General features: G+C 34.2%; 1 protein-coding gene and 1 long non-coding RNA gene across 4 annotated transcripts in view; one reads left to right on the plus strand and one right to left on the minus strand.

The window, feature by feature from the left end:
* The window catches only part of LOC136027086 (uncharacterized), a 126,260-nt gene extending 123,897 nt beyond the window's left edge, over positions 1–2,363 (plus strand). Inside the window, exon 2 of the long non-coding RNA XR_010617491.1 lies at positions 2,111–2,363. This is a non-coding gene — a long non-coding RNA (uncharacterized LOC136027086). The remainder of the gene's footprint in view (positions 1–2,110) is intronic.
* LOC136027083 (uncharacterized) overlaps positions 1–11,136 on the minus strand; it is a 119,243-nt gene extending 108,107 nt beyond the window's left edge. The window contains exons 1-4 of one of the 3 annotated variants that reach the window (XM_065704025.1): positions 10,563–11,136; positions 8,674–8,837; positions 7,125–7,315; positions 36–851 (exon numbers count right to left, since the gene is read on the minus strand). In XM_065704025.1, the coding sequence (XP_065560097.1) occupies positions 36–692 (657 nt within the window). In that variant the 5' untranslated portion in view covers positions 693–851; positions 7,125–7,315; positions 8,674–8,837; positions 10,563–11,136. Of the gene's footprint in view, positions 1–35; positions 852–7,124; positions 7,316–8,673; positions 8,838–10,562 lie in introns of those variants that run through there. The other 2 variants (XM_065704027.1, XM_065704026.1) reach the window with 2 other exon arrangements.
* Positions 11,137–23,918: the final 12,782 nt, after the last annotated feature.

Raw genomic sequence — 23,918 nt, forward strand, 5'->3', positions numbered from 1 at the left:
TAAAATTTAAGAATCCAATTTTACTTCTATCTCACCTTCCGCAAGTTCTCCAGAAAAAGAGCTCCAGCCATTTGAGATAAATCTGTTGACTCCTCCTTTGAAAAACCGGAAAAATTCTCCATATTACCCAATGATTTTGCTGCTATCTCTGTAAATACTTCAAAGACGGCTTTCAGCACCTTGGGATTGTCCAATATCTTTCCTTTTCTTATAAGCCATGGGAGTACACTATTTGGATCAAAATAGGTCAATATGGGGTAGGTTTTGTCCCCTGAGTCCAAAGCACACACTAACAAACAGCACGCTTTTTCCGATATGTCTGCTTGATTTGTTGAACTCAAAATTGCAATAAGGTAACATACTAAAAGAATTTTCTCGACGCGCCTAAAGCTGTGGATTGGGAAGTGCCCCAGTATTTCCAATTTTTGCAACATAAAGTTGACCTCCATATTTTCTTCAATTGATCTTTCTAAAAAGACCTTTTCAACAATAGCCGTAATTTTTTTTAGACTGTCTTCTTGCATCCTATTATTGTTGGAATAAAATATTCCATGATTTTCTTTCACTACCTTTGTAAAACTAGACCAGCCGTCAATATTTTCATCAATTAAATTGAGCAATAAACCAAGCTGAATCCTTCTATTGTCTACGACATCATAAACATTTAGTAAACTTGAATGTGAGGGTATCATAAGCAGACTGGCCAATTTGATAGAGGCTTCAGGAGAAGAGCTTTTACAGTATAGCGCGAACTGAGCTGAGTTGGGTTCAATCTTATGGAGGTGATCAAAATCTTCAGGAGTGAATTCCTCACGTCCATGTAACTTGAAAAATTGGAGATGAATCTCACTCTGAAACAATGGAAGATTATAAAAACCAAATAAAAAATATACAAAAATGTAATGGTAGTCAGAATATATATGGCTAAGTTCTACAGGAATGGTAAACATAAAAGGATTAAGTTAATAAACAATGATCACTGTTAAGAAATAAATAATAATTGTAATTGCTTCTTAGATTTGGTTTAAACAGGAATCATTGGAGTGACTCTGTAGGCTCAACCAGAGTCGATACAGCTATAAATTAGTACCTTGGGGAAGTAAAACCCCTATCGCTCTTCCTGACGGAAGGGCCATGAAACGGAGATCCGCAACGTCAGCACGGAATTTGAAAATTTAGAGGAGAGTAAAACAAGCCTATGAAGGAAGGAGGAGGGAGTAAAGAATAAGGATTTTGACCTATGATTGTATTATTGCCTAACTAAGTGTACCAGGTATTGGTGGTTGTTTCCCTGCTTGAGACTAATTTGATTTTCTGAACTTATTTGTATCTGTTGTCTTTGGATCTGCCTTTATAACTTCCTGTTTGGCTTTGTCCTATGGAATATGGCAAAGACTTAGAAAAACATGGTATAAAATAGGAAGATAAAATTTTTTAGACTACGGCTATGTAGATATCTTGATCACCCGTTATTGGAGTGACTCTGTAGGCTCAGCCAGAGTCGATACAGCTATAAATTGGTACCTGGGGGAGGTAAAAGAAAGGGTGTGCGAAAGCACAGGATGCTTGGCCCCCTGCCCCCTATCGCACTTCCTGGCTGAAGGGTCATGAAACGGAGATCCGCATCGTCGGCATGGATTTTAAAATACAATGCCATATTCTTTATAGTTTTACCCTGACCTTGTTAGATGTGTATTGCGGGAGAAGATGCTCCCGAAAAACCCTCAAGCTGGATTCTATAAATAAATTACAAAAATGTAATTAAAATATCTTTGAAATTAGACCAGTTACAAAAACCATTAGATTCCCCTTTAAGGTTAGAACGGATTTCACAGAGGAAACATTTGACAGAATAGCTGCATAATTTAACATGTACAAAAAATAATTAGGGAATTGTTAGGTGTAATTTTTTAAGCGTAAGAGTAAGTGACTCCAACCTAGCACTGCAAAGAGGGAAAATAATTAGAATACAATAGCACCCAGTACTAAACAAGACTGGTAGATGGCAGTGAGTCAGTTTAAATTCAAATTAAGCTATTCTAAACTATAAAGTTTACATTCATATTTAAATCCTTCAAACTTTCACTTAGAACCATTCTTTATATTTCAGGAATAAAAGAAAAGCCAAAAGGATCCTGCAAATTTTCTCTACAAGACGGGTGGTGCATTAAAGCCAGAATCAGCAATGAGTCTTTATTGTGAGTTTTCTCTGTTGTCACTTCGAATCACCTGCTCAAACTGGCCTCTGAACGGCTCGCGTAACATGGCTCGCACTCAGCTTAGTCAAAATCAGTTAGTTTTTTTAGGTCTAATTATCTTTTTTATTATTATTGAGAACACTCAATTATAAAGCAATTCGAGAATTTGGAGATCTCTTACAGGATTGCAGTTCCTTTTCCACCGTTTTTCGGAATATACCTATTTTAATATAACTATTAGACCTTTTAGGTCTAATTATCTTTATTATTATTATTATTATTGTTGAGAACACTCAATTATAAAGCATTTCGAGAACTTAGAGATCTCTTACAGGATTGCAGTTCCTTTTCCACTGTTTTTCGGAATATACCTATTTTAATATAACTATTAGACCTTTTAGGTCTAATTATCTTTATTATTATTATTATTGTTGAGAACACTCAATTATAAAGCAATTCGAGAATTTGGAGATCTCTTACAGGATTGCAGTTCCTTTTCCACCGTTTTTCGGAATATACCTATTTTAATATAACTATTAGACCTTTTAGGTCTAATTATCTTTATTATTATTATTATTATTGTTGAGAACACTCAATTATAAAGCATTTCGAGAACTTAGAGATCTCTTACAGGATTGCAGTTCCTTTTCCACCGTTTTTCGGAATATACCTATTTTAATATAACTATTAGACCTTTTAGGTCTAATTATCTTTATTATTATTATTATTGTTGAGAACACTCAATTATAAAGCAATTCGAGAACTTAGAGATCTCTTAAAGGATTGCAGTTCCTTTTCCACCGTTTTTCGGAATATACCTATTTTAATATAACTATCAGACCTTTTAGGTCTAATTATCTTTATTATTATTATTATTGTTGAGAACACTCAATTATAAAGCAATTCGAGAACTTAGAGATCTCTTGCAGGAATGCAGTTCCTTTTCCACCGTTTTTCGGAATATACCTATTTTAAATACTATTCCGAAACCTGATCAAACCAAAAGTAAATCTGGTAGTGTTGCTAGCGGTGATGAGGCAAAGTACAAAAGAAGAAACCTCAGGAAAAGGAATCGCATGCGTACAAGACGCCTAAGAAGAGTCACTGATGTTTTGATCTCAGGGTCAAATTAGGCTCAATGAGACTAGAGAAGAGGCAACTCCTCCAGTCAATCCTCTAAAATCAAAGCATATAATGTACACTATCACATTCGAACAAAATGACGTATCATACATATTTACATCTTTATGGGAGAAGAAAAATAGGGGTTGAAAGTTTCACAGAAACAGTTTAATTCTTTTTATTTAATAGGTTACCTTTGCAACATGAACACAATTTAACTTGTTATTATTCAATGTTTGGGGATGTTTAGTTACATTAACTCTAGATACATGGTGCACCTTTGCGCTATACGGGGTACTTGAAATTTTCAAATGGCAAGCCCTAAAAGTTTTTTCTTTACAAGGAATTCAAGACAAATTAAAAAATATTTCGATCGGAACTTTTACAAGAATGCTTAAATCAGAAGTAATAAGCATTTGAAATTAATATGATTAACAATCCACTATAACACCATGCCTATAATTTACCTTATAAAAAAAAAGTAAAAATTACATTGTTAGCTAAATAATATGACTTTATTAGTATGTAAAAATAAGTGAAGTACTTTTTCAGCTTGGGTTCGGATGCATTTTATCCCAACTGTAAATGATCTTTCCTCCCATCTATAAAATAAATACGCAAATGCAACTGAAACCACTATAGATGGAACTAGGGAATGAAGGAAGGCACTAGGATTATTTCCTGACTTTCTAACTCATTTCCGAAAAAAATTAAGTACAGCCTTTTGTTTTTGGGCATGACGAAATAATTTCAAAGTGTCATTTTTTCCGCACAGAATGGTGTTATAAGTCCTCCATCATCGATCGATAACATTTTAAAACCTATTAGATATCTTTATTCAAAACATAATGAATACGATCCTATTTCTTCATACAAGTAACTTCAAAATGTACAACTGAAAATTGAAAATTTGAAAATTGAACTCGGCGGTTCTCCTTTTGATTGGCTTTACTGAAAAAATCCTACGAAAAGGAATAATAAGAGTTTCGATTGAACTTAAAACAAAATTTGTTAGAAATTTCGCTAAAATGGTTTAGCCATTTCTTCGAAAAATAAAAGTTATATGGGAAGCAAACTATTACTAAGAAAGGGCAGCTTCATCACCTCATAAAAGTTTACCTGAAACTGACAAAAAAGACTATTGACCCATGTCATGTCATGGTTTACTAAATACAACAACAATAAAAAGCACGCATATTAATAGGTAATTGCTCAAATTTTTAATAAAACATTTATATAGGAATGAAAAGTTTATATTTAGATTTTTGCTTTTAATTCGTCTTTATTTTTAACAAACAGTTTTTTCACTGAATTCAAATTTTGGTCAAAGATCTATAGCAGAAATATTCGTCTAGCTTCTATTTTAAGTACTGTTTTCCAAAACCTTCCTCATCCCATATAACTTTTCATTTTTTGGAAGATAAAAGCCAGTGTAGTCTTGGTCATTACTTAAGCCGTTTGCTAGAAGACTTGATTTGTTAATACTTGGAAACGTTTCAATGATTTACAGTCACCTTGCACAGGCCTTAATACAATAAATGGCCGATAAAACGACGGGGTCATGGAAAAAAGGTCAGTCCGTCGTTGATTCAAGAGCAACCGTTCTCGAACGGTTTTTGCCCATGCCTCACCTAGGCAATCCTAAAATTCTGATGCCCCTTCACGGTATTTAATTTTGTTTATTCAATATTCTACGCGTATTCACCTGAAGAAAGCTTAAAAGGCCATTAGGTTTAATATTTTTTTTTCGGGTCGTCCTCTAGGCAGAGCTGTTCCTAAGATTGGTGGCGCCCGCGAGAAAATTAATTACAGTGTCTCCTCCCGATTCGAATATAATCAAAAAATTCGAATCAAAGTTAAAAATTTGATCAAAGTGGGCAACTCCCCAACCCTGCCCCCCTCCCCCCCAGCTGAGGAACCGGGGTAGCTGACCTGATTGCCCTCCCCCTTTGAACGACTCTGCCTCCAGGCAAAGTTTATGCTAATAAAGAATATTTTCTGAATACAAAGCCTTTTATACGACGCATAGCGTCATTACGATAATATCATGTATCTTTTTGCCCCTTTAATGCATTTGAACGTGACGCTATTCACGTGAAACTATATTTTATTTTTTTCAAATAAGGTTTTGAAGTCAGCCAAAGGGTGCATATTCTATTCATGAAACACGAAACTATTGTCATGCCCCACCGATGGGTCCTACGCCTCACGTTGGGACTCATGGTTCTAGAGCCAAAATTTGAAAAAAAAAGATTTTAAGTCATCCACCAGATGTGAGTCACTATAAGTCAAAACGAAAGAGGTATCACGTGCTACGGGGACTTATATGCAATAAGACTCTTTACGATCACCCTCCAGTCATCCCTAGCCAATGATTCCCCCTATATTTGGATATAAAGATACAATCCCTCCTAGATATAGATATTTATAGGGATATATCTGTATATACTATGTTCTAGGTCATTCCTAGAATGTTTATCAATATCTGATTGTCCTGCGTCCTTCTCAAAACACCCATCATGGATTGGTTTCTGTCTCCCAAATATCCTTGTCCATAGGGATAAAAAAAACCAGTTCTTATCAACATTTGGCTCGATTAAACTTCTTTTTTATTAATTATGAAAGTGAAAATAGAAACACATTCATACCTATTTAGTATATATACATTTCTATACAGTAAATATTTTTAACGAAAGTAATTTACTGAGGTCTTATCATATTGAGCTATGAACAGAATCTGAGCAAGTGACATATTTCTATGCATAAGAAATGAATGGACATTTTTCCACAATTTTAAAGAGCATACATTTGCACAATAAACTGATCTTCCAAAGGTAATTCACCGCTTTCTTAGCGCTTACTTTAAATTAATAAAACCAAAAGCACTAAACTACCTAATAGGTCAAAGCAGCGCCACGTATATCTTTATTATTACATGAGTCTAGACATAACATACTGGCATTTTCAAAGATTCAACATCAGAAAAGAGGTTTTACTTGTCAGTAGAACAACATACTATTTAGGAATCAGCCTACAAAATATAAAACCAATCAAAAATCGAAATCTAATTCCTAAATCTGAACCTCCCGTTTTATTTACAACCTTATTGGTAAATTATAACCATTCTAGTTTGGACAATGCGATATCTGGCTAGTTCTTCAATAGTAAAATTGTTTCATACATTTAAGATTTGTATATTACTAAAGTTCGCTGGCCCAGGATAAGCCAAAATAACTTCCAAGCCAGTTGCCCTTTTTGGGGGTTGGGAAAAAGAGCGGGATGCCCCCCTTAGATATATGCAGTAAATAGAGTTTTTGCAAACATTTCAATAATAACCACGTGTAAATCGACTAAATGCATCGTTTTAGTTTTTACAACCTTATTGGTAAATTATAGCCATTCTAGTTTGGAAAATGCTATATCTGGCTAGTTCTTCAATCGTAAAATTATTTCATATACTTAAGATTTGTACATTACCGAAGTTCGCTGGCCCAGGATAAGCCAAAATAACTTCCAAGCCAGTTGCCCTTTTTGGGGGTAGGAAAAAGAGCGGGATGTCCCCCTTAGATATATGCAATAAACAGAGCTTTTGTAAACATCTCAATAATAACCGCGTGTAAGTTAACTAAATGCATCGTTTTAGTTCAACTCTTTGTAATTACATGTACATGACGCTCCAAAACTAGGAGTGTCGATCAGGTATAGTTAGTTATCATTCCACACTTCTCATCTTTGAAGAAATAATAATAATCTTACTATTATTATCTATTATTATCTATTATCTATTATTATTATAAATCTTACTTTTTTTGAATTTTTACTTTTGATTACTTTTTGAATTTTTTTGGTGGTGCAACAAGTCCTGGAATACTGTCACTGTCTTCATCCATTATTTCTTCATTCTGACACTGACGGTAAACAGCAACATACCTCATTAGATTTGAATGAAGTTCGTTATAACTCACTGCCAATTTAAGAACTCCATTCTGATCATTCTAAAAAAAGGAAAAAACAAATCAAAATCAGATATCCGAATGAACGGAGGCTGAGCAAACATTTCCCACTTTTTAAGGATTTATACTTACTTTGTTCGCCCACAGCTTGAATATGCTTGTCCAGTTTGGCACACTGACATCTCTTACGAAGAATCGGGAAGAATTTAATCTATTCAAAACAGAGCCCCGCGAATAATTTTAAAAGAAGCTAAGGTTCCAAGCTCTTTCTTCTAAAAAAAAAGAAGCCAGATTGGAAACATTTAAGCGCAGGAGAGTTCTACTGTGTCTCGGTTTTGCAAAAACTGCAATAGCAAACCTTTCATCGAAGATATTTTCCCCAATAGACACTCCCAAACCAGATTTCAACTACCTCGAGTTATTTCTGAGCCCATGCCTATCTATGCCCCAGTTCCCTCCTTTACCATCAAATAAAAACATTTGGCATCTACATTATGGAAAAAATCAACGAAATATCCTGGTAGTTGTCTCTTTTTAATTATTTTGTACTGGTGTTGCCCAAGTTTTGAATATTGTTCGCTTTCTTTGCCAACCCTCCTTTTTTTATGCAACTTTATATTTTTTTAAATTGTATATGTTATTTAATAGTTTTTTAGCTTAACCAGTTTTTAGCATTTTAACTTGATTTGACACTGCATTTTAATTACTTTGACTTAGGAATGATTTTTCATTTTGTTATTGTTGTTTTACCATCGTTTGCCGGTTTTTTAATTTTCTTGTTTTTTTCAGCATTTTGCATGTTTTTTTTATATGTTCGAAATTTGAATTCGGTAGGTGTATTTACAAAATTCATAGATATTACTGAAAGAAACTGTAAGAAGGGGTCTAAGGCCAATGGAAGCCATCAAAGAAAAATTTCCAAGAGTTCCACATACATTTAACATAATTGGCTTAATTGTTGCGTCTTGGACTTGATCTCTAAACTTTGTAAGATAATAAAGCAAGAGCCTTCCTAGGATTTTTGTTCAAAAGGAGTCATAAAAAAAAAAGAAAAAAATATATCAAAGATCTGTTAATATGCATTTTTGTTATATTTTTACGAGTCAGACAAAATTGTTTTCACGAGTCACAAAACTTAGGTATATTATGTTAAAAAATTTGCTAATGTTTTAAGTTTTACAAGAGGTCTGATATTTAGATGCCCCCTCTCCAACCAATTTCACTGAACTATAGTCTAAAAATGAAATATCAGTTGAACTAAGCAGCAAACCCTGAAGCTTTCATGTAAGATATTTCATATACGAATACCGTTGAATAAAAGGTAAATCTTTAAGCAAGATCATTTTTACATTATTTGGCATTAGTAGTAACAGATAAAAAGGCCAATAAATCCTTCTCACCTTGTCCAAGTCTTTTTTCTCAAAAATTTGTTTGATCATTTTTTGAGTTCTTGTAGACAGACACGAGATCTCTTCAAATTGGACTTCTGGTAGTGTGTGGTCCACCAACTTTCCCGATAGTAGAATCGATCCCAGAATTAAACACGATGGCTGGCTGACAAAATCTACTTAGAAAAGACAAGGATGAGGAATATCGCATTATTTATAGCCTATTCATATGTTTCCTAACAGTGTTAAAGGTAGGGACACGCAAAATGGTGAATTGATGTATTCTGCTTGTGTAGCGGCCCCTTAATCGAGTAGTTGGGACCTTCTTAGCTTTAGCTTCATAGGTTTTAACTATATGAAGTAAATAAATACAATTCGTCGTTTGATTTATTATGGTATACAAGTCGTTTCACGAGAATGCCCTTAGGAAACACTGGAAAATCCTAGTTTATTCAATTGCCCCTAAGAGTTTCAAATTGATCGGGCAATCAGGGCCGAACATGACCACCTTTTTTACTGTAACCTATCTGTGAAGGAGAGTTAATATGTATATAATGTAGGGCAATATGCCCCTTGAAATGTGGGATTACATGGACTCGAGAGACATATTTTTTAGATTATTACACTATTCTGAAAAAAATGACTTTCCAATACCCCAGAAGGTTACGACGGTATTTAGGGGCAAAAAAGGGTACAGGAGGGGAGGGAGCTGGTCGCCACCCATCCACTTTAAGCCCTGAACAGGTCAGTAGAACTTTGATTTTTGTTCGAGTGAGCCCTCTCCCTATTGTCTAAAACCACACGAGTAATAGAGAAAAACATGGGAGGCACATGGCAACAGCAGTGCGTTGCCCCTGATTCCTAACCGAATTTTTTACTTTTCTCCCTCAAACATCGTCCGCTATTTTATCAGTTATTTTCCTAAATCATTCTATCCACCCTTTGTGTTACGAAATTCTCCAGTTGCATATTTTGCTTTTAGTATCCCTCTCAGGTTTTAATCCTGAAGTCTATTAGCAGTAAAACTACAAATGAAACAACTACGCTTCTTAAATGTCATCTTTAAATAGACTCCTTTACTTTTAAAATAAATAGGAGCATTCCTGGCCACTCTAGTGTCCAAAATCGAATCTGCAATCTTGAAATTACAGTAGCATAAACAATAAGTTTAGCCGTCTTATGTGTACTTGGACCTTTCTATGAAGCAATACCGCTAACTTATTGTGCTAATACGAATCTTCAGTTCATTAGAAGGGAAATACTGAAAAAGGAAATAAAGAATGAGAAATATATAAATAAGCTTAGGCAATTTTAATGGAAGAAAAATTTGAAGAGGAAAGAACTTCTTTCTTCATTGATACTAAAATAAGTATGCACTCGAATGAATTATATGTTTGCCAATCATCAAGACAAAACAGCAAAAAATCAATTGAATAAGTACAAATATCAAATAAAACAAAATCAAATCACACCCCATATGGCACAATAGGGAATAATATCTAATAAAAACATAAGCAGATAGACAGTAAATAAACAATCAACGTAAATATAAACAGCAGATAGAAAAAAGTACAAGTAGTACAAACGTATTCCCCCTTTAAATTTCAAAATTTCTATATATATTTTTTTTGCATAGTTTGTCAATTTTTGAAAACTTTTAAAAGTCTCAAAGCCATGTAATATCAGTACCCAAAGCTTGATGGTCATGACTCCTCATACAATAGAATACAACATAAAACTAAAAAAAAAATTGACATAGGTTATTTTAGTATATATAGGTTTCAGTATATTTCGTTTTTGCACTAAAGGTGAAACACAAGCTATTTTTATTTTGGTATTTTGTTACTTTAGCTCCCTATTCTTTTCAATATAATACTAAATAAAGAAAGTAAAAACAATACCTGATTTAAAGTCATTCTCAATGCCCTGTAATATTAGTTCCCATAACTTGATAGTCTGAGCAGAAATCAGCTCCAAAGTCACAACATTCTCCAAAGACTCCAAAAATGGCCTCCCCACAAAGTCTGATCCAAGTTTTAACAGGTTTGAAGCTTGCAAGAGAAGCTGCACAAATTTAGACACATCCCTGAGCTTCACAAATGCTGTCAAAATTGCTGATAAAAGACTATCACAATCATGATTAGTTATATCAGTTCGGCTACTTAATACAGATTTGATAATAGGTCCAGGAACATACTGTATAGAAACTGGGTTAATATTCATCAATACTTCACAAACTTTCATAACCTTGGGAACAGTTTTACCGAATTCTTTTATAAGGTACTGTACTAAATTTTGAAGCCAGCTCATAAAGGATAATCCGTTTAAATCAGTCATCAGGTTATATTCTTTCTCTTTTAAGATTGACAACATGCCTAAAACAGCCTCAACTTGAGTTTCAGGCTTTGAAGTCGCCTGAACAGAAAGCGAAGTTGAATCCCTACTTGTCTTTGTTATTATAGCTGGTTGATCTTTTGCTTCCGGGTATATCCCCAAAATAGCCAATAGCAAAGCCATAAATATAAATGCTTCCGTCTGTGATTTCTTGTAGCGACGCAAAAACCCTTCAACGAGCAGTTTCACAATAAGTGGACACTTCTCATTATGAGACATTTGTTCTTTGCATGCAACTATTATTGCTTTCAAAGTGTCAGGATAGTGAGGGATTTCCTCCTTCTTTTCTGGTATAGAATGAAGGAATTTTTTCCAGTCTTCATACAGCTGGTTGCCAAATATAAAGTTTTGCACAACGACGGACCAACGAACTTTAGCTTCAGTAGCATTTTCGGCTACTGGTGTTGAAACTAAAAAGGAAATTGCAGGTGGAAAGACGACAGACATGAAAATTTGCAGAAGCTGAAGTGATGGCAAAAGGCGATTCTTTTCTTGAAGCTGAAATCCAAGTCGGCCAAGAAGTTTGAAATAATTTCCAAAACTTGAAAGAAAGCTGCATTGACCAAGAACGGAGCTCGTCTACAAAAAAAAAGTAAATTCAAGATAGTTTTAAACCACAGTACCATAGAAAAACAGCGAGATTACTTTAACATCTTTCGAACTAAAACAAATGTCTTTATTTTTAAATTTACACGAAACAAACAATCTGGTTTTGTATTATTTTCCAATGGTTCGAGATTTGACATATTAACAATAGTTAAGAACAGCACTATTTGGCTTCCCTTTCTGAAGTACACTTGGGGAATGATGTGATGGCCTAAGAGGACCCGTCATAAGATTACACGAATAGAATTAAAACATACTTTTACCAAAGATTCATAGCACTAAACTATTCTTTTTGAAAATACTTCCAGATCCACACAGGGTCAAAACCTCTGGAAAAGACTTTCTTTACACAAAAGATGGGTTTCACAGCAAAAAGACTACAGGACACTGTTCAAACTTAAAATGCAAGTTGTTTCCAAAGAAAAATAATTGGCAGCATCAATTGTTCCTTAATGAGTTTTTAAGCTTTCCTAATTAAAGTTTCAGTTTATATCACGGTAAGTTTATTTGATAATGTAATTTTCTTTAAATTTTTGGCAAACAAAAAATAATTTTCAACCCATACATACTTTCATAAGATGAATAGTAGCAAATATTTTAATAACAAATTTAAGTTTCTATTCTAGCTTTTGCTCTCCTGAATTCATACATATAGCACATAGTACACAATGCCATAGTAGCTTGTATGTGTAAAAACGCCACTGGTGACCACAGAGAAAATGCTTGAGGAAAGAATTTCTAAGGAGTTATTAAGCAAAAGCCTCAAGAACATCTTATGACTAGCGACTTCCATTACTTATAGTTTTCAAATATATAAAGACCGAATGTGTCGCAGAGAGCTTTTAAGAATAAATTTGAATTTGCTCTGAAAGGGTGTACTGTTGGTGCTAAGATTATAAACAAATTCAATTTTCAATTTAACTATGGAGTGCTATGATGCCTGTGATTCTATTATTATGATTCTATTAGTTTCCTATATTAAAGCGCTGGAGATCCTTTTGTTTTCAGTTCCCCATTTCCTTTAATTTAGAGCTTAAAGGATGAATTTTATGTGAACTATTTTATTTCCTTATACCGTAGTATATTTTCCACTGAATATTTTGTTTGAACAGAAAGATTTTCTACAGTCCCCTCCATAAGCACAAGTTGTTACTTTTAGCCTGAAAAATTAACAAATAAGTTTATTATGTTTTGAAAGCAGAAGTGAAACTATTAAAAAAAAATGTTCAAAATATTCAAAATTTCAAATTAATAAATTATCTTTCTTTTCGAAAGGAAGCAGAGGAGATACTTGTCGATTATTCCTTATTTCGTCTTTTGCTTCTTAACTAATGTAAACAGGAGGCGAATATACAGTTCAATATTACTACAAGAAACAGACAAAACGTGGTCTAAATGTTGTTTCAAATAAAGGAAAATTCCTTTATTTTATAGTCAGAATCTAATGACTAGCCAAACCGAGCTTACTTTCTCCTAACGTAATGAGGTAGGTTATCACACTGATGGTTATTTCTTTGAATCACCTAAAGAGCATTTATTATGAGTTGCAGACATGGAGCAGGTGGAATGATGGCTCTTTTACACTGTAGTTACAATTTATGGTTTATGAAAACCTTTCCCAGGTTATTCAAACCGGGCAAGATTCCTATAAATTACTTGATCCTTTTGAAGAAATTTGAAGTGCAACCGAACTTCTCTATTTAATTGTAAAAACTTGATGGCTAACTACTACAAGCACGCCAGCATATATATATATATATATATATATATATATATATATATATATATATATATATATATATATATATATATATATATATATATATATATATATATATATATATATATATATATATATATACTAGCTGTTGGGGTGGCGCCACCCCAACACCTAGTTGGTGGGGCGCTTCGCGCCCCCCCCGAGCCCCCCCGCGCGCGTAAGTCGTTACGCGCCATATTAGTTACGCGCCATTGTAGCTGTGTCCCTGTGTCCCACCTGTGAATAGAGATAGATATAAATATATATTTTTAACTACGTAAAACATGCGAATGTACAACATTCTGTGCATATAAATAGCATTTATATTCCCTGTGTCCCGGTCGTCATTTGTGTCCTGGTGTCCCAGTTTGTATTTTCTCTTTGAGTGTCCCAGTCGTCATTTATATTCCCTCTGTCCCAGTGTCCCGGTCGTCATTTGTGTCCCGGTGTCCCGGTCTGTAATTTCTATTCAAACAATCCCTGTGTCTCGGTCGTCAATTATATATCCCGCCTGTGCCCCCGGCGTCCCCGTTGTAGTTGTGTCCCTGCCTCCCGGTCGTCATTTATATTCCCGGTCGTGATTTGTGTCCGGGTGTCCCAGTCTGTAATTTTTCTTTGGGTTCCTGGTCGTCATTTATATTCCCTCTGTGTCGGTTGTCATTTGTGTCCCGGTCTGTAATTTATCTTTGAGTGTTTTTTCTTTTTAGTTTTTTTACATTTTTTCAGTTTTTTTTTTTCTTCTTTATTTTTCAGCGTCACTATGAAGTACATATCGCCGAACCTTTGTTTTTTAACTTAAATCTGGTAGGCATTGATGACCTTATCCAAGTCAAAATACCAAACCCAATCATCATCGCTATCATTTTCAGTTTTGATATGTTTTGACTCTCGCTTTCCAGGTGGATTTTCATCTAACTGCGCGGTTTTGCGTTCTTTAGCCGCAAGCCTGTTTTCTTGCTGTTCTTCTCGGCACGCTTTCTTTTCTTACTTTCTCTATCAGCTGCAAGCCTGTTTTCTTGCTGTTCTTGTGATTCCTCGGCACGCTTTCTTTTCTGACTTTCTCTATCAGCAGCAAGTTTTTTGGCATAGACTCTTTGAGCATCTTCATCGGCTGTTGCCATGGTAAGTTCATCAGTCATTGTAAACTTAAACATTAATAGATTTCTACGTGAACATATGTCTTAAATATCTTGAATGACGTCACCGTCAAAGCAAAAATGACGACAACTAATTTCATGACGTCAGTCAACACAGAAACATGACGTCACCTGATCCACAGACAGACAGACAGACAACTTATTTTTATATATATAGAAGATGTGCCGGTGTCCCGGTCGTCATTCATGACGTTTTCGACGTCAGTCGAAAACATGACGTCAGTCGACACAGAAACATGACGTCACCTGATCCACAGACAGACAGACAGACAACTTATTTTTATATATATAGATATATATATATATATATATATATATATATATATATATATATATATATATATATATATATATATATATATATATATATATATATATATATATATATATATATATATATATATATTTAAAAGTTCTGAGCCACAATTATATTGCATCAAAACGTCATGGCAGGAATATTATTGCATATAAACTAGAAAGAGCATATACTCCCATTTTTAGAATAAAATAACTTTGCCCATATATAGTTGCTACTATATACTTAGTTGTTGCTATTTGTCCCTCTAAAAAAGGTCCAGCAGCTGAAATGTTTCGACACCCAATGCGCCACCAATGGCTTATCTTTATTCTTTTTTTATCTTATATACCACAAATATGGCTAAGCCAATGGACCTTATTCTTTTATACTACTGCAACAGCCACTGGCAGCTCATCACACCAAAAACCCGCCAAAGACATCACATCTGAATGCCATCTCTTCCACGCTAGTCTGTTCAAATCGTCACTCTTTATTCCACAACTCATAAATTTCTGAAGAATGTTACGCTTGGGTAGAAATACATGACACTTACCGTAGTGCATGCCAAGCTCTGAATTTATTGGAGAATGACCAACACTGGGATAACTGCATCAATGACGCGTGCGAAACGTCAACCCCAAGTGAAATTCGTGCATTGTTTGGCATCATTTTAACAACTTGCTCTCCATCAGCTCCTACAGAGTTATGGGGAAAATATAAGTCAAAAATGTCCGTAGATATACTCCATCGAAAACAGTTAGAGACGTCAGATATGACTTTTGATTTTACATCAGAAATTTATAACTACACTTTAGTTATTATAGAAGATTTGTGCGTACGTATGGCAAACAAACCTCTTCAGGATTTGGGAATGCCTTCATCTAACCGTATCGCTGCTGTTTCGACATGTATAGAATTGGATCGTGAACAAAGTTACAGTACGAGTGATCTATTGTCGTATGTACAAAATAACATTTCCAAGTTAACGTCGGAACAAAAAGAGATTTATGATACGATACTCAATTTCAGGACGTATACAACTACCTGCTGATTTCTGTAATTTAGTGACGTCCAAAAATGAATTGATTGAAAAAGTATTTCCGAATATTCTAAAAAATTATAAAAATAATAAATGGCTAAGTGAAAGAGCGATTCTCGCACCCAAAAATATAGACGTCCACGAAATCAACAATATTGTTTTGACCAAGATTCGAGACCAGGCAGTCCTTTACAAGTCAATCGACACAGTTTTGGAACCAAATGAAGCGGTTAAGTATGCATGTTTGTTTGTTTGTAAAAAGAGCGTTTGCATATGACGTCATTATTAGTACATACGGCTTTGTATATGCACAGACAATGGGAAAGCCAAGAATATTGTATATTCGCAATTTTTACGTAGTTTAACTCCTGCAGACGAAATGAATGCTTGCCTGAAAAATTCTAATTTATGGGCACACGTAAAAATATTAAAATTAACTACAAATATGCGTGTCCGATTGCAAAACGATGACTGGTCAAATATTTTCAGATCAATTGCTGGCAACTGGAAACGGAAAGCTCCCAGTAGTGGGAAAGCCAAAAATGTTGTATATTCGCAATTTTTACGTAGTTTGAAACATATATATAAATCTATCTATATTCACAGGTGGGACACAGGGACACAACTACAATGGCGCGTAACTAATATGGCGCGTAACGACTTACGCGCGCGGGGGGGCTTGGGGGGCGCGAAGCACCACCCCAACAGCTAGTATATATATATATATATATATATATATATATATATATATATATATATATATATATATATATATATATATATATATATATATATATATATATATATATATATATATATATATATATATATATATATACATATATTTATATATATTCCTCGAAGGCATCCAGTCAAAATTTTAAGATAACTTTTTGAGTCAGTATAGCTAAAAGGTACTTTAAACTATGCATTTGGGATAACACCTTTTGGTATGGTATTGGCCCCAATAGTCCCTGAGGAAAGGGCTGTAAGTTATGTAATTTGCCCATAGTTTCTATAGGCTATAGTATTTGTTATTGAGAAATGAACTTGTTTTTAGGGGGGGGAAGGGTTCATGGGGGGAAACGTTCCCAGGAGAATGAAAAGGGAATTCTTGACATGATTTAACAAAGGGTGAGAAATTATAAAAAAGTTTTTTGACATAAAAGTAAGGAGCAGTATTAAAAATTTAAAACAAGCAGAAATTATTCTACATATGAGGGGGACGGCTCCCTTACTCAATCCTCCTTTTTAAGTTTTGCTTTTTCTCCTAATGCTTAAAGGAGATTGATCAAACAAAAGGGCCGTTGAATTTGAGTGGATGCAATTTTAGAGAATTTTAAGATTTTTAAATAAAGACCAAAGGTTGTGGAAGGGTTAGATTCCCTTATATTTTGATAGTTTTAGCTAGCTTCCAAGTCCCCCTCGCTTACTTTGAAGCGAGTATTATCTGTTTAGCTAACAGGGGCATCACGAAGAGGCTATCTTCGCTCATGCCGCCTGGTTTTGCTAAAATTGCCTTTTTCTGTGCCAAAAAAGAACTGAAAAATGTTCTTTTTCTTTCTCTCTCTCTATATATATCCAAATTTTGAGGCAAAAAGATCATCTTCAAAAAAAACAAGCATAATATAAAAACTAACCTACAAAAAAAAAAAAAATTATAACTAGCTTAAGGAATAAGGAATTTTGATATTCAGAAAACGAGAATTTTCCAAACTGCAATCCTGTAAAAAGCATATCAGCATCTAAAGCAGAAAATTGTTATAAAACCTGTTAGCTCCTCCAGAAGGATTTTGGAGCCATATATTTCCTAGTTCTCTCATAGCTGTCTTCTCTCCTATTTCTTGAATACCTTGAGCTATCCCTGTAGGGAGATTCATCTTTTTCTGTGTCTCTTCTTTCGATCTTCCTCTTTCTTTTCTGCCATATCGAACCTCCGTTTGCGATACCTTCCTTGGAATGGAGAGGATGTCCTTTGTTTGTATTAAATAAAAAAAAACAAGTTTTTTTAACTGAAAGTAAGGAGCAAAATTAAAACTTAAAACGAACAGAAATTACTTCGTATATGAAAGTGGCTGCTTCCTCACCAACATCCCGCTCTTGACGCTAAAGTTTGACTCTTTCTCTCAACTCTTCTTTTTAAAACAGTAAAAAACTTCCAACAGTAAAAAACAGTTTTTAAACAGTAAAAAACAGAAAAAAATTTCCTATATAGGCCAAATATAATCCTCCAAATTAAGGGAGGTCAAGGGTTACATAACTTTTTTGGAAATTTTGGCCTGTAAGCGCTCTACTTATTTCTTAAGGCTCTACTTATGTCATCTCCACAAAAAACTACTGATATCTATTCTATTTGGTGACTAGTGGATAGATGGCCATAGGCTAATAGTTTTTCATTTTGTATAAGCTGTATTCATGAACAAATACATCTTCACACAGCAGAATAGCTTCTAATCCCTAAGAGGCTATATAATTGTTTTTTGGTATTTCTAAACTGATTTTCTATCTCAGAATTTACAATTGACAGGTTTTTTTCCTATTTAAGCCAAAACTGGGGATATAACTAGATAATTTCTTAGTTGTCTACATGACTAATATATTTGAACTAAACAATTTTAGAAAACAACCCAAAAAGTTGGAATTTAGTATTCGAGATCAACATTTGAACAATTATTTCTAGGAAATGGAATAGATACGAAGTTTTGTTCCCCCGTTCTCACAGATAATGTTTGCAACAGTACGATATAATTTTTTTCAGTTTACTCTCCCAACTAGGATAATTATGTTGTTGCACCATGAACATTATCAGGGAAAAACGGTTTTATATTTTATTGACAACGACTAGAAAATTTACAAACTTCACAAAAACTTTTCTGCCCCGTTTCACGATTCTCGTGCCCAGGGCAAACTTCGAGTTTGCATCTCTTATCATTTCTAGCTGCAGACCGCTAACTGCGTAAGAAAAAAAACGCTGAGAAAGCAGTAGTGTTGCGCCACAACTCAATAATCCTTATATTTAAAATTTTTTTTTTAACAAGATCAAAGTTTATCCTGTGAAACTTATCTATCAGTCTTGGCCAAGTTTAATTGTGGAAAACTTACCCAGATGCTTGTATTTTATGTGCCTGTCATAAAGAATATAGCAGGCATTTGCTGATTAAATGCATCATTTAGTTCTGGCATGTCGATTGGCTCCTAACAGTTTCCCTTGCATTGTCGCTCGTTACATCAGATAAAGTAGTTGCACCGTTAAAATAGTTACGAAAAAATAAATTCGTTTTTTTTCTCTCGAAAATTGCATCTGTAATAAGATTTTGCTAAGAAAATAAAATTTTGCTCTTTGAACGTTACAATTACTGTTGATGGTGAAGAAACAGGCGACTTAAATCTTGTATAACTCATTAGTTCTCATTATTCGACAGAGAATATTATGTTATGTTCATCTGTTGTCCACTGTCAAAGGCTGGTCAGAAGAGCAGGAGGGCTCACCACAACACAGAGCAACTTATTTCTTACAGTGTATTATTTAATCTATTGAGCTATAAAGGTGCTGCTTTGATGCCCATTAGAAGTAGAACATGGAATAACTTATGCCTCACTAGGCCTATATTGTATTTACTTTAGCCTAGCCTACTGGGTAGTACAGCCACTCCTTTGCATCAGAAGCAGGTGTCTCTCCTGTCCCTCTACTTGTGTTGCGTCTGCACTAGATATCTTGTTGTATCTACTCATCTCGTTATTTATTGGAACAGTCTTCAGCGTTGAATATTATTTCGGATCGATTTTTCTGCAAGATTAATAAAAAAAAAGTTTTCCGGAAAAAAGGGTTTTTCAAAGAATAATAAAGGCCATACTAAACTTAAGATCAGCGAAAAAAAAAAAATCTGTGATAACTAAAACTCGAAGTAACCTTAAACTACTTTTATAGACTAAATGAAACCCCAAAGCGAACAGAAATTAAATAAACAGTCATAGCAAACAAACATGCAACAGGTACCATGTAAATGAATAGATAAACCTTAAAACGAGTAAAACTTAAATTGAATAAGCAAATCAAGCTTAAAGCAAAAAAAAAAAACACTTTCACTATTAAAGAATAAATAAAACCCAAAACGAACGAAAATTAAATAAACAATTATTGCAAACAGATATACAACAGGTGGGCCTGCTAGTATAAGTGAATAAATAAATCTTAAAACGAGTAAAACTTGTATTGAATAAGCAAATTAAGCTTAAAAAGAACAAAAATCACTAGAAATAAAAGTTTAGTTACTGCCCCCTTACCTGTTTGTAAAAATATAAAACCTACTGCGTCATTGGGGCTATACTGAAAAATATATATGTCTTGAACAGTCTTCAACAGACTAATAAAATTTAAAAGAATGTTTGGTGTATAATAATATTAATTCCTGAAAGCTCATCAGTTAAAGATTTTACTTTACCGTAATTTTCATTTTATTTTCAATGTTGTAATAAGTGCAAATAAAGTTTATTTGCCTGAGGGTTGCCTGAGGAGGTTTCGCCTGGGGGTGTAGTGGCCTGATGCTACATTTAACTAGAACCAAAGTTAAACTGAAATCAAGTTGTCTGCAAATCTATTCCTTTGGCATGAATTCTGTTAGGTATTTAATTATCTTCAAGACTTAGATTTGGTGATTTGGATTTTTACCACCTCTTATTGCCAACCAGTGTTGCCTGATGCGGCATATAACTAGAACCATAATTACATTGAAACCAAGTTGCCAAGAAGTTTATTCCCATAGTCACAAAGTTACTTGATAAATTAATTAATTATCTCTAAGACTTAAGTTTTGTGTTGATGTTCACCACTTACCAATCCTGTGGCCATCCATTCTGGCCTGCCGCTACCTAAAACTAGAACTATAGTTAAACTCAAGTTGTCAGCAAATATATTCCGTTAGTCACATATTTAATTGTTTGTCTATATGTTTGTGTCCAGTTACATGATTTATTCATTACAAAATGACATTTGAAGACTTTCTTATTTGTAACAGTAGAGTTGGTTGTGTAAAGCTAATTGATTGTGGCAAGGAAATTGCTGTATGTATCGCCTCTTGACGTTATTTTGCGTTATTTGTGGCGGAGTAGACTCAGTTGTATCAAGGCCTAAGCCTTAAAGGTCCATTGACTCCCCATCCTAGAAGGCTGGGCTTGCCTAGTCACACCAACCTGTCACACTTCAGGAATTGAGATTACCAGTACCGGGAATAGAACCCTCATCCCGAAGGATATAGGATTGTAAGTTCTGTGTGGCATCCACTCGACTGGGATGGCTCTAGTCTATTGACGTTAGTATTACAATCATAAATAATTTCTAAGACCTCTCTAGCTATTCTTGACAAAATGGAGAAAACTTTCGAAGAAGAAAAAACGAGGATAATTACAGCCAGTGAAGAAAGGAAGGATGAATTTGCAGACATTTCCGTCGAGACCTTTCGCTTGACCATCCTTAGTGCACAAAAGTAAAGAAATAGTAAAAAAAAAATATACCAACGATATTCCTAAGCACAAATTGAAACAAAGCAAACACTAATTTGAAAAAGGCCCTCTCAAAACAACGGTGATATTTTATTATTCTTGCTTGTGTTTTTGTCTTCTGTAAATAAAGGGTTTCAAATATATGTCTTTTCTTTTTTGTTATAACGGGTTTTTAATAAATAAATAATTATTTGCAGACATTTATTTGAAAATAGTTTCCAATATAATTGATATTTGTAGGTGGCGGAAATGCTCAAAACCAAACACCAATGGCACAGCCCTCCTATCACATGATGCAAAGAGGAACACCATCAAAGAATAGTATTCAGCCAATGGTGCAGTCTCAGACACGCTTAATGTATGCGTAGCCAATATCTGGTGCTCTTCCACCTCACATTACAAATCAACTTCCTAATGTCTCGCCGCCCACTCCTTTTGACAATTGGTCACCAGTCACCCTGCCTCTACCCAGTAAGATCTAATTTCTAAGTCTGTTAAATGTAATTTAGTTGTATAATTTGACTAATAATATAGGAGATAATTGTTGAAGCACGTCATTGTCTATAAGTGTTCTTTTCGTTTTTGTGTGTTCTTTTTTTTGTGACGATAAGACTCGGAAACCTCGATTCAAACAAGAATTTAGATTTTTGTTTGACGATAATGATGACCCATAGCCTATTAGTGGCTTTTGAAAATATGGTTGTCACTGGGACAAAGAGTCATTTGTAGAACAACCATCCTTGTATGAAAAACACTCCTTGTATGACAGCCAATGGCGCCAATTTAACCAATTTATGTGTTGGGTTGAGGGAACAAGATGTATCAAATCAGGGAGACGGGGGACAATTTGTCTATTTTTCGTTTTTTTTTCCAGCGAAATACCAAAAAAAGTGTTTTTTTTTTTGTAATCCGGTAGGGGAGTAAAAAATCTGAGGGGTAGGAGATTACCTTCCCATTGAACAGTGGAGAAAGATCTATCATCTTAGGGGGATGTATCTTACATCTTTGCGAATATTTGTTTTTTGCTACTACAAGCCTTGGAAAGCTCAATACTTTAAAATTTTCGCATATTTTCAAAGAATCAAACAGTTCGTGGTAATGAACTTTAGTAAGGAGTGACCCGGCTCAATAGTAAACGAAACTCAAAAAATCGGAATTTTGATACTAAAAGATACATCAAAAGAATCGGATTTTCGTGCTGATTTTAAATATATAAGTTTCATCAAATTTAGTCTTTGTCTTTAAAAGTATTCGTTTATAAGTATAAAGTATAATACACTTCATAAGAAAAGTATAATACATTTCAATTTAGCAAATTTTCAAAGAATCAAACAGTTCGTGGTAACGAACTGTAGTACTGAACAATAGTAAACGGAACTCTAACAACTGGAATTTTGATACTAAAAGATACATCAAAGGAATCGGATTTTTGTGCTGATTTTAAATATATTTCAACAAATTTAGTCCTTTCCATCAAAAGTTAAGAGCCTGAGAAAATTTGCCTTATTTTGGAAAATAAGGGGAAACGCCTCCTAAAAGTCATAGAATCTTAATGGAAATCACACCATAGCATTCATCGTATCAGAGAACCCTATTGCAAAAAAATCAAGCTTCTATCTACAAAAATGTTGCATTTCGTATTTTTTGCAAGAAGACAGATCAATTGAAGACAGATTTTTGCAAGTTTTTTAATGATTAATAAAGTAGAACTGAGAGAAAGAGTCAAACTTTAGCGTAGAGTGCTGGGCGTTGAGAAGGGAACAGCCCCTTTCATACACGGAGTAATTTCTGTTCGTTTTAAGTTTTAATGTCACTCCTTACTTTCAGTTAAAAAGATTAGTTTTTTTTTATTTAATTTGATCTAAGAAACCGTGGCATACTGTAACCTATCTTCTACAGTAATTTGAAATTAGACTATTAATCTTTTATTTACGCTAGTGTAGTTTTTCCTTCAATGCTGTATTCCGTTTTTAAAATTTTTGTGGATTGGAAATTGTTGAAAATGTTGATTTGCTTTATTCAGTTATGATATCTCTGGCTGTTCATTTTATATTAGATTACAAGGGCTTCTTCGAAATCACCACCTTTTGATAAATAGATCTATCAATATATGGCAATATGTGCAGAAAATATAATGAAGCTAGAGAAGGATGTGGACAATTCGTAACATGTTATTTTCTGTTCATTTTAGAAAATTTGCCGAGTTGTGTCAAAACCATCAGTAACATGTCTTGTTTTATATTAAAGGTCTATTCCTAATCTGATGCTGCTTAAATGCAGTTTTTTCTTCTAGTGTTGAAAAAGTATAGAAAATGAAAAACTGATTTTTCACAGAAAAGACAGCATTTTCTTGGCAACATTTCGGATTTGTTAGAACAGACGTTTTTTTTAATTATCTAATTTGACCTTTCAGATAATGCAGCAAGTGAGGTCTTAAGCCCCAATGAGTCTCCAGGATCTTAGACACTATCTCCTGCCTCTGTTACTTTGAGTGTAGGGACTTCA

The sequence above is a fragment of the Artemia franciscana genome, chromosome 5 (genome assembly GCF_032884065.1).
Source record: "Artemia franciscana chromosome 5, ASM3288406v1, whole genome shotgun sequence".
Taxonomy (NCBI): Eukaryota; Metazoa; Arthropoda; class Branchiopoda; order Anostraca; family Artemiidae; genus Artemia; species Artemia franciscana.